The sequence below is a fragment of the Delphinus delphis genome, chromosome 1 (assembly GCF_949987515.2).
Source record: "Delphinus delphis chromosome 1, mDelDel1.2, whole genome shotgun sequence".
Classification (NCBI taxonomy): domain Eukaryota; kingdom Metazoa; phylum Chordata; class Mammalia; order Artiodactyla; family Delphinidae; genus Delphinus; species Delphinus delphis.
Genome location: NC_082683.1, coordinates 93783535 through 93799777, shown reverse-complemented (window position 1 = coordinate 93799777; position 16243 = coordinate 93783535). Strand labels below are relative to the sequence as shown.

At 37.6% G+C, this 16243-nt stretch overlaps 1 protein-coding gene across 7 annotated transcripts in view; it reads right to left on the bottom strand.

Annotated features, from left to right (window-relative positions):
* The window catches only part of NTNG1 (netrin G1), a 325438-nt gene that overhangs the window by 155792 nt on the left and 153403 nt on the right, over positions 1-16243 (bottom strand). For all 7 annotated transcript variants that reach the window (XM_060006519.1, XM_060006488.1, XM_060006476.1 and 4 more), the window contains exon 2: positions 2296-2936. In XM_060006519.1, coding sequence (XP_059862502.1) covers positions 2296-2936 — 641 coding nt within the window. The remainder of the gene's footprint in view (positions 1-2295; positions 2937-16243) is intronic.

Below are 16243 nucleotides of genomic sequence, written 5' to 3'. Positions count from 1 at the left end.
CTTCTTCACCAGCTTTCAGTTGACTGGTGAACAGGAAAAGACAGTGGAGGTGAGTCCCAGAGAAGGGAGGAGGGCTCCTCCAAACTCCTCAGAACCATTGAAATACAGTTGAAGGATACTACTAGGATGAAGGATAAAAGAAAAATGATAAATCTGGTGGGATTCTACATTTCTAACATGGCATCTTTAAGTGACAGTATGTCCGACTCCAATAGAGAATGCACCAAAATGCTTTTAGCTTTAAAGTGTATTTTATACTCTCTTAAGTAATCAGAGGAAACAAAAATGAATATCTAATAACAGACATAAGCCCAAACAATGTTTATTTTCCAGCCAAAAAACATCACAAGACTGCCTTTTTTATAAGTGAAAAATGAGTTTTAGGGGAAGTTGGGCTATAAGGATTTTGGCTTAGTTTAAGGATTTCTCAAACTGTAAGTAAGCTGACCTAGATGATTCTACCTAACAATATAGATCACACTAGGATTCAAATTCACATCTCAGCTTATTAATTTTGATATTTATTCTTGTAGATAAACAGAATGCTTGTTACTTTGTTGTGGTATGCTATTGTTAATAATATCAACATCAACTGTTTTTATATATTGTATGTTCCCAAGAATAAGATACTGGAAACTGATCTTTTGCTAAAATATTCATGAGTACAATAGCTGCATTTTATTATAAATCACAAACTCATATGAAACATCATAGCTCCACACTGCTCTCATGTCATGCCCTGGTCGTATATGAACTCTAGAACACACAAGCTCAATATTGAACCAGTGCATATTTCTCTCAGAAATATGATTTTGCTCTAAAGATATTTTCATCAAACTTCACCAAACCTTGGTTAAAAGTTTTAAAAGAGGCTCCATAGCTAAAGATTCTTGACTCCTCCATGAGAAACATGAAGCCAGAACAAAGCTGAGAGTAGGTGGCCATCAGTTCCTGCTGTTCTCCATAAGTCAGATTCCATAAGGTAAAATTCTGAAACCTTTTCCACCTTACCGAGGTCATGCCCACCACCCCATTCTGCGTGCCCACTCTGGCTCTCACTTAACAGCAGTGGCCACTTCTTCCTTCTAGTGCACAAGTATACCAGCACCATTATTAAAGGTGGTTTGAGACAACTCTCTGAAAGCCCAGGGAGTCTCAACACTTCTCCAGTCTCTGAGGACTAAGCTGCCCTAAGGGATTACTGGAAGCCAGTAATCAATGAATCTGGACTTATTTGTTTAGCTTTTATGATTAACTAAACCTACATGATGTATGTACTGTTTACATTCTTATCCTCATATATTTTGATTTAAAGCTCTCTTGGCATTTTTAGAATGATTATTGCTTTGCTTCACATTTCCTTTTTTTTTTTCCTCAATGTGCTCTATACTTCACTCTTACCTTTAGTTTTCCCAACTCATCATCTCATGCTTCAACTCCTGTCAGATGGCTATTCTGGTAGCATACCACACTTAAAAATCTGGTTGAGAATCTCTGTGTTGGTGGTCCTCGTTCTCATTATTCAAGTTTTTCATTTAAATGTCTTCAAAATCCTTGGAAACTTGCTCAATTGTGTCTCTGGTATATTATCAAAACAAAGATATGCCTGACTGGGAGCATGAATGCATTTGAACTCTGGTGCATCTGTAATTGACTGACAAAATGAAGGTAGCCTGAGTCAGGTTCATATTTTAAACGATAGTATATCCTTTTAAGATAATAACATTCAAGAACCTGAAAAGTAGAGCTTGCCCCTCATTAATAAATGCAGTGTATTTCCTAAATGCTTTCGGTTCTGATTTAATAAATGTAAAGAGATATAACTTTCATTTCTGGAACTTTTTTGGTACGATATAACAAAACATAATCAGAGAGTTGAACCATGCTGAAACTCTCTCTTGCATTCAAAAACAATAGTAAGATGTATTTTTTGTTTTTCAGTCCCTTTTACAGAGCAGCTGGCTTTGTTCCCCTGGCTTCGTTACCTTAAAGACTTAAACCACCCCCTGACCTAGTGAGTTCCTTGTTCTCAAGTAAGATGGTTTTTTTTGGCCTCTGGTTTAAATTCTAAGAAATCCTGCCAGGTTCAGGTTCAGTGACAGCAACTCTGGGATCACCAATTACTGCTGAGTTAGAAGGGTCTCAAATGCCTCAGAACCTACCTCTAGGCTGGCGTTCCTGAGAAAATGTTACAGTAGAAAGGGACAAATGTCACTCTACAGCTGCAGGAGCAGCAAACTGGCCTTTTCTTTGGACACACCCATTCTCATTCAAGTCAGACAGTTGTTTTCTTACCTTCCATGAACCTTTATGTCTGAGATGGCATAGAAGTAGCGTGCCAAGTGTAGCTCGTCTACAAATATTTCCCCAACGGCAGGTCTCAAAAGCCTTATCCTCAGGTCTGTGACAGTAAAGAAATCTCTGAGTTTCTTGGTTGTATCCAGTTGTCCGTAGAGGGAAGCCATATTGCGTAGCCAAGGTCCGGCAAAAAACGCGAACCTATCTTTGATTTCAAAGTGGATTATTTTGCTGTTGGTCATATACCCTGTGGAGTACTCTTCGGTGCAAATGATTTCTAAGACCGTATGCTGTGATAAATCCTTCACGGATTTAGGATCCATGTGGAAAGCATCTAAGCAGTCTGTGGCATAATACTGATAGGGCTGCCATGTTCGTCCATAATCAAGAGATTTCTCCAGGATCATTTGGTCTGGACGCCCCGATTCAAAGGTAATAACTATGTTGTCTGTGAGCTCAATAGTTTTGCTCCAAGACAGAGTGATGTTAACCTGGAGAGGCTTGGGATACTCTTTCCAAGTAGCAGACTGCCAAAATGTAGAGGGATGTCTTCCTTCAAAATCAAACATCAGCTCAGGTGGATGTGCCAGCTCCGGGGTACTTGCATCACACTCATTATTGCACATGTAGGGGTTGCCCTATGGAAGAAGAAGAAAAGAGGGTGCATCAGAACACTGGTTTGACACAAGTCTTGCCATATTGCTGTTGCTGAGTGGGAGGCTAGGAGAAAAAGAAAAAACCAACAACAACCTGTTTGCAGTAATCATTTTTATTTGCCTTAACTGGATTCTCCTCTTTAATAGCTTAAAAAAAAAAAGAGGCAATATGGTAATTTTCTTGTCTTATTTCCTCCCATGGTCTTTAAGAAATGAAAACAGTTTATTTATCCCATATGTGTTAGACCCATAATGTGATCTCAGAAGCACAAAGACACTGAGCAACTGTCTAACAGCTCAATACCTCCGCATCCTCTTAGAAAGATGTTATAGAAAAGCAAGGAAATTCCTCCATGCCTCAAGGACATTCCTCAAGAGCACAATTTTTTAAGAAGTCATTTTTCAAGTAAAGCTTTAGAATTAGCAATGAACCGTAGATACCTGTGTCCTGTTTGGGAAACAATACCCCCATATGACATCCAGCTTCTTTTTGCTTCACCTCAAATCCATCATACTTAACTGGGTCCCTGCTTCATAAAGCTTGCTTTTAAAGCATTTACTTTGCTCACCACAAATCATTAAAATGTGGTACACTACAGGCTCTGGGGCTTGGTCCCAACATCTGCCATCCTATTAGCTAGAGGCAAGGGGATTGCTCAGGGTGGGGGTGTGCTCCAACTTATCAGGACAGGAAAATCCAGTACTTAATTAGAAGGTTTTTGCAGAGAATCACTGCCACTTGATGTATTACTCTGTGCCGGCCCACGGTCAGCTCTCTGTGGATGTTAGCCATTATTATTATTTTCCCTCACACAAAGGCTAATTCCTTCACAGTCTACTCTAACAAGAAGCTGAAAATAAGTCTCCTTGTCATATATCACAACAAGTTATAACACCACTTATGCGAAACTAAATGGCTGCTCTCAGGTTTCATTGGTAGACTGATTCTATGGCAAACAATTGGCTCCCAAATTTTGGGTTATGTTGTGTTTTAAAAAATGGTATCATTTGGAGTCAACGAGTCAGGTATTTCTCTATTACCCGGTACTGGGTAATTATAAGCATGAATGGGTGAAAGAATTGATCCTCTGACATTGTCAGGCTTTCTCTTGTAATTACAACTAGATTTTTTCTTTTTTCTTTTTCATGAACTGAGACCTTTTCATCATATCCGCAGGATGCATGAGCTGGGTCTCAAATAATGAATTTACACTTTAGACATTAATGCTCAGTTACCAGCTGACTCCTGCGAAATGTAAGACGAACATTGGAGACTTGCTTTGGCCTCCCTAGAGGCAACTTTGTCCTGCCTAGTCAGCCAATACTTCCACTCTCTCTTTTCCATTAATGCAACTGAATCCTAAAGCTGGCAACAGGTTTGGGGGTCTGAGTGTAATTGAGATGGGGTAGGAGAAAGGAGAGAAGGTACATTATTTGAGGACCAGAAATGTTTTAAAAATACATTCAAGGCATCAGTGATAATGGAAATGTTTCTGTTCTCTCTTGAATTTCAATTCCCTATTCTTGATCCCAGCATCTGTGGCACTATTTATAGTATCCCACTCATAGTGAGCCAATGGGGGCAAAATAAGTTTCTGTTCCAGGTGGAATAAATCACCAAATTTATTATTATTTAAACTCTCTTAAGCATACCAGAGAGCCAAATGCAGAGCTCTGCAAACTGGCAAAGGCTTTTTATGGAGGGCTATAAATATTGTGGAATCTGTCAGGATTTATAAATTCTAAATATATGGAAATGCACATTTTACTGGAAGGGGTCAGATTTACACAAATCACACCTTCATGTGAAATTTACTGGAAAAAATATGGTCACTTCAAAATCTGTCAGCATGTGGCCATCTGCACAATCATTAACTTGGATGCTACCACCTTTCTCCTGACAAAAGCATCTTCATCTGAGGTCAAGGGTATTGAAACACAGGAAATCAACTCTGCGGGATATACCAAAGTGAGTTATCAGACATTTGTATTAAGCCTTGTTGAAATATAGCATTTCCTTGATCTCTGCTTAGATACACAGAGCTCCTCAGATGGGGACAGGGTCTGTGACAAAAAAGGAGGCACAGCTAGCTGACTCTGGGTGTGGGTCAATACTAGGAAACCTGTCTTAGAAAATATGCTTAAAGATATCTATTTAAAAAGCACTCATTTCTACATTTGATAAAAGGTGTTGACGATACTCAGCGTTTATTTAGCACTTATAGATCATTTACTTTACATACATTATCCTGGGTAATCCTTTTCATCCCTACCTTACGGAAAAGTGAGGCATACAGAAGTGTTAAGTGACTTGTCCAAGGTCATATAACAGAGTGAGTAAGGAGTGGAGCCGGAACCCAGTTTTCCTGCACCTGACCTGGCCCATTCAACTCCTAAGTCAATGGAGTTCCCTATGATGCAACCTAGTCTTGGAAACAAGAGTTGGCTGGTAGAGCAGAAGAGCCTATGACCAAATGAGTTTGGAAAACACAGCCTAAGGTCTTCTTGCCTTGGAGAGCCCTAATGAACATTATCATACCTCTGAGATGCCTTGACGTTAAGAACCTTCCTTAGCTTCGTATACTACCTAGTTTCAGAAACTGATTTGACCATGGAACCCCTTTTTGTTTTAGTAACCCCTATTTATATACCACATAAGTATAGATTCCTGGAGAGCATCCTTTAAGATTCTCTGCTTTGTATTACTCTTAAAATTGTAAACATGTGGATGGATGCCAAACAACAGGGCACAACCCGAAGTTTTAGTTGTTTAATGAAGACAGCCACATCCAGCACTGTTTGCTTTTGTTCCAGAGAGGGACACCCTTCCACTTGGGCTGAGAAGACAGCCAGACCAGGATAAATGCTTACACCTACATCAAGTTGTCAGCCATCAAAACGCATGCCAGGAAAAGGGGAAACTTTCGTTTCTTTGCAATGATCTGGTAGTTTAAGCTTCATGTATTCAATAATTATTTATTGACTGCCTACTGTATTATTATATTTAAGGCACTTGTCTTGGCTCTCAGGATACAACAGTAGAAAAATCCAAATCCTTGCTTTTAGCAGAGCTTCTGTCTTAGTTGGGGAGAGATGCACTAAAAAAAACAGATATATAATGCTTTATAATGTTACATGATGATAACTGCTATACAGAAAAATAGAGCCAATTAAAGGGGAGAATGCTGTTAGAGAAAGGATACTGACTGTAATTTTATATTGGGAGGTCAGAGAAAGTCTTGCCTGGAGAATATGACATTTGAGCAGATTAAGAACAATTCCCAGTTTACACAGGAGATAATCAGAGGTTGACCAAAATGACAGTTTTGTCCTTCATCTGACTCTACTCCTAGTGATAATTTCAGCAGCATAACAATTTATTGAAACTGATGAGTAAACAAATCATTTCAAATGAAAATCTACACCAAATGACTGTAGATACCAAAACCCAAACAAACAAACAAGAAATTGAACTATTCTTATTTAATAGCATCCGTGCTCTTTTAGGAGATTAATGATTTGATGGCCATTAACATAACTTACTGAGAGATAATGACATTGAGAGAAAATTAGCAGAGGAAAAACAAATCATTCTGGTTCCCTAAGAAGAAACCCTGCATGCTGGGTGAAAGAGAAAAAAGAGGAAAAGAAGAAAGCCAAAGCTGCAAATCTTATCATTCTAGAAAGAGAAAGCTGGAGGTGAGATTATATGCTAAAATATTTAGTGTAAATATTTCATACGGATGTGATCTGTAGTACAGCACTGTCGCTACAGAGAATTATCAATATGAAAACAATTGCTGTTAAAGGATTAGATTAATTAAAATTTCAACTACTTCAACCACACCCTAAATCTCTCTAATACCAGCAACAATAAAATTTATATAAGAAAAATAACTTCCTCCTACTTGTGAAAGCAAAGAACACTTCTTGTTGCTAAATCTAACAGATTCAGGCATTAGCAAATGTAAGCATTATTTTGTGGCCAGCAGGCAGCCTTAAATAGATCTTAATTTAAGTCCTACAAGCAACAGATCCTTAGCTGATTGTCTATGGACAAAGCAGAAAATATTTATGACTGTGCTGATAATATTTATACCATTAAGAGATGCCTAAATAATTAAACAGATATTGCTGCTAAATATTTCTATAACAATAAGAAGAAGATTGTTATGTTTAATTTCATTTAAAAAATAATGTAATATTTTACCACTGGGAGAACTGAAGTTAGTTATTAATTAGAACTTTGTAGCCAAAGTGCAGTGTTATTATTCTTCTTTAACGTCCTTTCAGAACTTAGAGGGATAAATAAAATTTTAGATATGTTCGTACTGTTTCTATGGACAGAAGTGTCTTCCTTCTGGTGACACTTTGAAAAGAACATCCTTTCACCTAAGATCTGCTAGATCCTTCAGAGTTAAAAAAGAAAATCCTATATAAGCAGTATATAGTGTAATACTTGTGGTTCCTACCATCGTGAACTTGCTTTTCCAAGCTTTACCTATTGGCGAAATATTGGTAATGACAGTTGGAACTACAGGGAATTCTCATGGGAGATCTGTTACAAACTTGTAAGTTACATGCCAAGCAGGCATGTAACTTACAAGTGGCTGTGAGAAGCATTTGAGTTAACACTTACATAGATTGTGAAAAACACTGAGACAGAGCTGCCTCCCAACCATTTGCATCTGGCTCATCCTTGCTTGTTTTATTGGTAAGGGACAGTAAGGAAAAAAAAAAAAAAGACACAAAGGCAAGGGGAGCAGAAACTGCATTCTGAGATAGCACTCCAGGCCTGTTCCCACTGTGACTTTGAAATGGACATCACTATGGCTTTGCCAGTGCAAGGCTTTCGAAGGATGAAGAAACCAGTAGCACAGTCCACTGCTCACCTCTCAGACAGACAGACCATGAGCAACATGCTTTAGCTGCTAGGCTGGGCTACCGCCTTCAGGAGATGGCTTTTTCTCCTCTTTAAATACAGCTCATTGGGAGCCAACCAAGCAGGACAGTTTCTGGGAGGCTGATGATTGACCTCTTTATATCAGAGGGGTAATTTTTGGTTGGAGGGACCTCCACTCCCAGTCCTTTCTTGGAACTTCTAGATTTTTTCTTGGCTCTAATAAAGGGGAAAGGCCCATCCTTTATGAATTTTCAGATGAAACTCAGACTACTCTGAGTATGGAAGCTGATGTTCAATTACTCATGCTGAGGTGCCCTTTTCAGGCCTTACAACTTTGTTACTGAACTAAGGGAGAACAGAGAGAAACCAGACCCAGAGGTAAGAACAATCCAAGAGAGTGGGTATCTTTCCCAGAAATCTGAAAGATAAATATCAATGCCACCAATACTGAAAAGCCTTGATGACCACAGCTATGGGGATAGACTCTATATATCCTCAGATGAGAAAGGCCCATACAGCAGTGTGTTTCCAGTTGTCCATTGTATCTTTGGAAACAAAGGGCACCGATCTCTTCAAATGGCACTGCAATCTCACTTTGTAACCTGCCCTATTGATTGGCATGTTGGGTCCCAATGTAGGGCATATACATGGTAACAGCATAGCCTGAATATTTCGGGACTGACCCAACTAAAATATTCTGAAACTGGTGTTACAAAAGTACCTATGTATTTGTCAGAGCATGAATCCTAACTTTTAGTTTGGGAAATATGGCCACTCTAAGAATGACAGAAAATACAGAATTTTGTTTTTGTAACTCTGAAGTTAAAAACCTACTACTCCATCTTCTAATGGAACCCCTTGCTCATCACAAAGATTCCTCCCTGCCATAGACACAGCCTTAAGGCCTGACTGAAGCTGTTGCTTGTTTCCATCTACTCGCTGACAATACTAACCGTGTGTGGACTTTTTTACTCCCATAAAGATGGGAGGGCTTCACTTTTCTACAACAAGAATGCTAGAAGCCGTATCACAGATTACAAGCCAGAATAGACACCGGTGTAAATCCCCACAGAGAATTATGGTTAGGATTTTCAAACTGGTGAGGGCTGCAGAGGTCAAGAAGACCAAGTTTCCGAGAAGGAGCCAATAAAAGTCTAAAGCCACAAGCCACAAAAATGGATTCCTATATAGCAATCGAAATCATTACTGTGTATGTACTGAAGAAGAAATATTCATAGAATCAAGTGCGTTCAAAAGTGACTATCTACAGAAAACACTGTAGTAAGCTGACACTATTGTAATTGGTAGGACAGTTGCTTTTTAAAATTTATTTTCTTAATAAACATTCCTTAAAAATCTTTGGTACAGTATTTTGCCTTATAGATAGTCTCAAAATAGACCAGAACACAGACACTTAAATGTTAATAACACAAAGCTGAAGCAAGCTGTCAGCAGTCTCAGTTAAAGTAATTTGAAAGAAACAAGGTGAATAAACTACCACCAAGGTAGGAATGTTCTGTATCCTGATGCCATCATGCATTGTGAGGATTAGTTTGAGCATTTCGAGTCCTGAAAGATCAGATTTGATTCTCAAAAATTGCTTCCTTTTTCTCTCACATGAGAAAGTAAGTCCAAGATCTGCTTGATGTCCATCTTCTGAAAACCACCAACTTTAAGAGAGTATGGGAAGACCAAAGCATCCTCTGTTGAAGTGATCAATTAATCACAAGAGGCAGGAAGGTATCTTCCCAGTGTGACACTCAAACGTGATTGGGTTTTGGTGTGTCTATTCTGATTTCTCATACTCTTTATTTCTTTCAAATGTCTCTCTTCCAAGTTCATTAGTTGTTTACTGGGTACCATTGCTATTTTTAAAGTATTGTGAAAAACACAGAAATAATACGATAAAATATTTGCAATTTAGTAGTGAAGTTTAGACCTAAACAAGCAACAATCACATGTTTCTCACATTGGTTACTCATGCTCTCAGGGAGAGCATCAGGTGTCCTTGAGGGTAAACAGTGTCACTAACAACCCTATACAACTTCCTGGAGTTTCACCCCTTGGTACATAATTAAACATATTTTTATACTAAAAACAGAATTTTATGGAGTAAGATGCAAAAATAAATGTGCAAGTGTTTTTAGGAAAAGATACAGAGACATTTCAAGCTTGGAGCGGATTTGGATGTAGGTGTCAAAGCCCACTGAACAAGAGTATGAAAGAGGAGGAGTCGGGGGGGCTCAGCTGGGTGATAATTTACTCTACTTCACCACCCTTCCTGCATATGATACTTCATCCAAACCACCCTGCAGTGGTTGCAGCACCACTAGCCTTATCAAGGCTGAGAATTGTGATTTAAACTATCCCAGCATCAAATCCCAGTCTGAAAATATTTGCTGGTCTCCACCCCTATGGTAATCCAAGTAGTATTCTTCATACACTAAAATCTCCATGTTTTATTTTTTTTCAGACTTTAAATATAATGTTTTTAATATTTAAATTAATGCAATCTTATAGTAGAGTTATTATCCTGTTATTTTATTACTGTTATTTTTTTATTGGCATATAGTTGCTTTACAATATTGTGTTAGTTTATATTGTACAGCAAAGTGAATCAGCTATACATATAGATACACCCCCTCTTTTTTGGATTTCCTTCTCATTTAGGTTACTACAGAGCACTGAGTAGAGTTCCTTGAGCTATACAGTAGGTTCTCATTAGTTATCTATTTTATACATAGTATCAGTAGTGTATATATATCAATCCCAATATCCCAATTCATCCTCCCCACTTTCCCCTTGGTATCTATACGTTTGTTCTCTACATCTGTGTCTCTATTTCTGCTTTGTAAATAAGATTGTCTCTACAAATTTTTTCAGATTCCACATATACGTTAATTAACATAATTAACATACGTTAATATATGATATTTGTTTTTCTGACTTACTTCACTCTGTATGACAGTCTCTAGGTCCATCCACGTCTCTACAAAAGACCCAATTTCGTTCCTTTTATGGCTGAGTAATATTCCACTGTGTATACGTACAACGGCTTCTTTATCCATTTCTCTGTTGATGGACATTTAGGTTGGTTCTGTGCCCTGGCTATTGTAAATAGTGCTGCAGTGAACATTGGGGTGCCTGTGTCTTTTTGAACTATGGTTTTCTCTGGGTATATGCCCAGTAGTGGGATTGTTGGGTCATATGGTAGTTCTATTTTTATTTTTTTTAAAAAGTGAAATTGTCATTCTCCTTCCACCAAGTCATAATATATACTATGTATGCAATGGCATATAAATTTTAAGTTGTATAAGAAATACCTGGTGAGTGCAGTCCCTACTCATCAGGAATTCTTTTTCAATAGATTGGGTTGCAGATCCCCTCTACACCACACTTTGATAAACACTGGTAGATTGTTTATTAAGAGCCAAGGCAGATCTGGGTTAGGTCTGCCTAGGTTTGAATTCCAGCTCTACCATTTAACTATTATGTAATTTTGGTCAAGCTATTTGACTTTTTTGAGCCTTGATTTCTCCTTCTTTAAATTCATATAATAATATGTACTCCATGATGTTAATCTGAGATAAAATTACATAATGCATGCTAAGTGTTTAGCATCTCCTTGGCAGGCAATGAGTGCTCAATAATTAGTAGCTAGCTTTAAACATGCTCCTCCCCCTATATTCCTTGACACTGAGAATGACACCAAATTCTTCTATTTCCCAAGTGGGAAACGTGGGAATCATTTTATTTTATTTTTTCTTCAGTCTGTTCACCAGCCAAGTTCTCTACATGCAACTCATCACCAGAGCTTTGTTCACACTGCCAATGTTGTCCTTAGTTTTTAAAAATATTTTAAATATTTAAAAAATATTCTTCTCCTGAATTACTGTAATAGCTTCTTTGTTTTTTTAACATCTTTATTGGAGTATAATTGCTTTACAATGGTGTGTTAGTTTCTGCTGTATAACAAAGTGACTCATCTATACGTATACATATATCCCCATATCTCCTCCCTCTTGCATCTCCCTCCCACCCTCCCTATCCCACCCCTCTAGTTGGACACAAATCACCAAGCTGATCTCCCTGTGCTATGTGGCTGCTTCCCACTAGGTACCTATTTTACATTTGGTAGTGTATATATATATCAATGCCACTCTTTCACTTCGTCCCAGCTTACCTTTCCCCCTTCCCATGTCCTCAAGTCCATTCTCTACATCTGTGTCTTTATTCCTGTCCTGCCCCTAGGTTCTTCAGAACTATGTAATAGCTTCTTAAATGCTCTCTCTTTGTATTATATTGTCCTCTTATAATCTATTCTCTACATAGCTCCTACAGTAATCTTTCTAAAATCCAAACCTAACTGTATCATGCCCCCTCTTAAAGGTCTTTAACAGACTTCCCCTTACCTTCAGGAATATAATGCAAATTCCTTAGCATAGCTTGTAAGATCCTTCAAGATTTGGCCTCTGTATTTTTTATTTTTTTACTCACTCATATTCACACCTCTTGAGTCAATTGTACCAACCTATGAGTATATGTGTATATACAGGGGACCATATGCATTATCATACGAGTAATCATATTAATTCCAATTGTTTATTTTTATGTCTCCTCCACTAGAGTTCTATGAGAATAACTGGTACATAATAAAGTTTATCGATCTAAAGAAAATAAGGAAAGCAGAAAAACAGGAAGCCAGGGAGGAAACAGGATAAATTAAGTAAAGTATGGAATAAGATGGGAGGGATTTGCCCATAGGTTGGTGATTTGGGATCAAACAGATAACCAAGCTTAAAGAACTTCCTAGCTCCCTAAGTTGTAGATGGAATTTGTTTGATGTAATACACTGTGTAAAAAAAAGAATAAATCCAAACAAAAAACAAAGAGTCCATCTCCAAGTGCAGTATGCCTGTGTGTATGATTGATATAGTTACTGGGACTTCTGGTGAGGCTGGAGGACAAAGACAAATAGCATGAGCTGCAGTTATGTCCCAGTCCTTTCCTGGTGTTCATTTGATCTTCATTTTTCTCCATCAGCCACAGCAGTATTTCTCCTAGTGGCTTTAGAGCTGAAGATCTCTCTTCCTTATCCCATCTTGTCTTTCTTATCCAACCCACAGCATCCTTCTGAGTTTACAGGAGTAGCTAAATACCAAGAGCTTTATTTATTCTTGGACAATTATGGAAAACTAAATAAAATTAGGAAGGAAGAAGCAGCAAGTGAGGTGGTTGTAATTTAAAAAAAAAAAACAGGCATGGAAGTGCCTCAGTAATGCAAATCCTTGAAAGAATGTAAAATGTGTAAGGTGGAAACTGGTGGACAAAAAGAAAGTGCACAGATTTTGCTGGAAAAGAGGGAAGTGGTCTCTGTTTATTGTGCTACTGCTTAAATGGCTGTCCTAATTAAAGAGATCCTGAAAATTCTACCTGGGCCCAGAGGTTGATTCTTAAGAAACTAATGAAGCTTATACCTCAGAGCCACTCAGTTACACAAGCTGCTTCTCAGGCCTTGTACCTAATTTTGTGTTTACATTTTTTGCATTTCTCTTTTTAAAAAAGGGTTCCAGAACTGCATAGGCTCTAGGCTCTTAAAACCTGGTCTCGCCACTGTCTGGGACACAGGTAGTATATTTTAGGGCTTGCTAAACTAAAACAACTCTTCTTTCTTCCTTCCTGTTCCTTCTTTTCATTTTCTTTTTTTTCACTAAGATGCTCTATTCTCAGCATTTCCAACCTTGAAATACATTTTCTCTAAATCCAGTTTTCTTGCCCAAGTTCATCCCATTATATACATGGTTCATACCATATTTATATCTATGAATTAAATTGATATATCAATATTTATTACATTTATAATAACCACTATTTCATTATAATGTGAATGTATTTTATTCACATCAACAGATATATAACTCTCTTGGTGTATTACCAACAATAAACATAATCTTCATTTATTTGTAAGGCTGGAGTGGCTGTTAGTTTACCAGAGCCACTATCAGGAACCAAAACAAGTTAAATGACAAAAATTATTAAGCATTTCTCATGTGCCAAGCATTATGTTGATGTTATAGATTAGCTTATAATAAGGTTGATTCTTCCTTATCAGCTGTAATGTAGCAGCAAGACAAAATTGGAAAGATGTATCATTTTGAAAATAAAACATTTTATTATAGAGGGCTTTTATTTGGGTAGGTTAAATAAAAATGAATTGTCTAGTTTTCAGAAAATATGTGCAAAAATTTATTGTTAAAGAAAGGTATAAAAGTTATATAGTCATTATGAAGGATTTAGAGGAGGCAGAGTGCTGGCTTTCAAAGATGTCTCAGGTTTGCATAGGTGAAGAAGACATTCTCTTTTTGGAATGGAGAAGGGATCAATGATCCCTGAACACCTTTTATGGTTAGGAATTGTGAGAGGGGCTTTATATTTGTCATCTCATTTAACCCTAACAATTCCCTATGAGGCAAATATTATTCTAATTTTACAGATGAAGAAACTAAGGTTCAGATATGTCATGGAACCTATTCAAATTAAGTATCTGTAAAGATGAAAATGAACCTAATGTTCGATAGTCCAAGGCATGAGCTGTAAGGTAGTGGAAGATAAGTTTGAACGTACCATGTGAAATTGATTTTAGAGAGCACTGAAAGCTGGGTAGAAGTGTTTGGGTTTGATTAACTGGAAAACAGAAAGTCATTTGTGGTTTTTATAGCAGGTATCTCATACACAGCTTTCTTCACTGGTTTTCCAGATTCCTTTCTTGAGAAAACAAAAGGATCAAGTTGAGTCCAATATTAAGAGTAATCTTAATGTTAAGAGTAATCCTGTTCAAGTCATGAAGAAGAATCAAAAAGTAGGGTTCAGTCAGAATTCTAGAAGTGGACATGCAAATAATCCTGGACATATCTTATTCATCACTGTATCCTGCATAATTCCTGGCACACAGTAGACAGTCAATAAATGATGATCAAACAGATGAATATAAAGCAAGTTGTTTTTGTAATTAGCTTTTCTGTTTAACACAATATGAAAATTCTCAAAAATTGAGGAAGCAACTCTATATTTTCTAATGTCCTCAACTCTCTATATGCTACATGATTGCTTCTAGAACAGCAGGCAAAGAAGACTTTTCTCTTTATTTAGAGAGACACTGCCCAAATCTCAAACATTAGTTCATACTTCACTTCCAAATCAAGAGGTCTTATTGTGAAGCCAGAAAGGATTCAAAACTGGCCTAGAGTTAGGTGAGTCTATTTCCACTGACGTCTAGAACAGGGACTGAGACATCCTTAGAAATAGTGGAACGTCATGATAACTACCGTGCAGGATATAATGAAAGGGAGAATAGATGACGTAGGGAGGTAAGCTAGGAGGTAGCTTTAATTAACTAGGTGTGAGAACAAGGAACTGCACTAAAGTGAAGAAAATGGTGATGCAAGATTCTGCAGGAATTAGATTGATTGGAAGTGGAGAAAAAAGGAATAGAAAGAATCATTGGTGACACCAAGGTTTAATGCCTGGAAAAGAGTGAAAATGTTGGTAATAAGGTATCTGTCTGCAACTAGTATAAGATTGACCCTCTATTACTGCCTATCCCAGGAGAGTTCCATTTGCAAAATGCTAGTTTGATATCTAATGTTACTGAAAATCAAGAAAATGCCATAGAGATTTAATTCATAATGTTCAACAAAACATTCTAAAGTTCTCCATCCTCATTTCTCTCTAAATATGTCACATGTCATAATTACTGATTTCCAAATCTTTCCTACTTCATTCCAAGCTCCCATTAACTTGGTCTCAAACTTGGCCTGCATAAGCTTCCTTCTCTTTCTTGGTTTCTCGCCATTCCTCTCTTTATCTTCTTTTAGTTACTGCCTTCCTATTTCATTACAAATCTAGCTAGTCTTTCTGTTTTCTCCAAATATCCTCCTTACATATTATTCTAGTTTAAAAAATAAAGGCCCAAGAGCCTAGAGGGCAAAACAGAATACTCAGGAGCCAGTGCAAGGAGCTGTGAATATTTTTAAGGAGCTAAGCGGACCCAACCATATTTTCAACAAGAGACTACAGCTGGGAACTGCAACCCAAGGAATGAATAAGGTATGTTGCCCTTCCCAAAGCAGTCACAAGAAAGTGGAACGCCAACTACAAATGAAGTGGAAAAAATGCGAATGGAAGAGGGAACAGGGCTAAGTATTAGAAGGTAAACAGAAACCAGTAAACATAGGAGCAGGTTAAGAATAAGCTAAAGATGAGCCTTGTGAGGCGCAAACTAGTGATGCATGGGGGTGTTAGTGTTGGACAAAGATGGAATCATTATTTTCAAGCGCAGACAGCTGAAACAAATAGTTTCTCTATCAAGGAGTATCAGCCTCTCCTG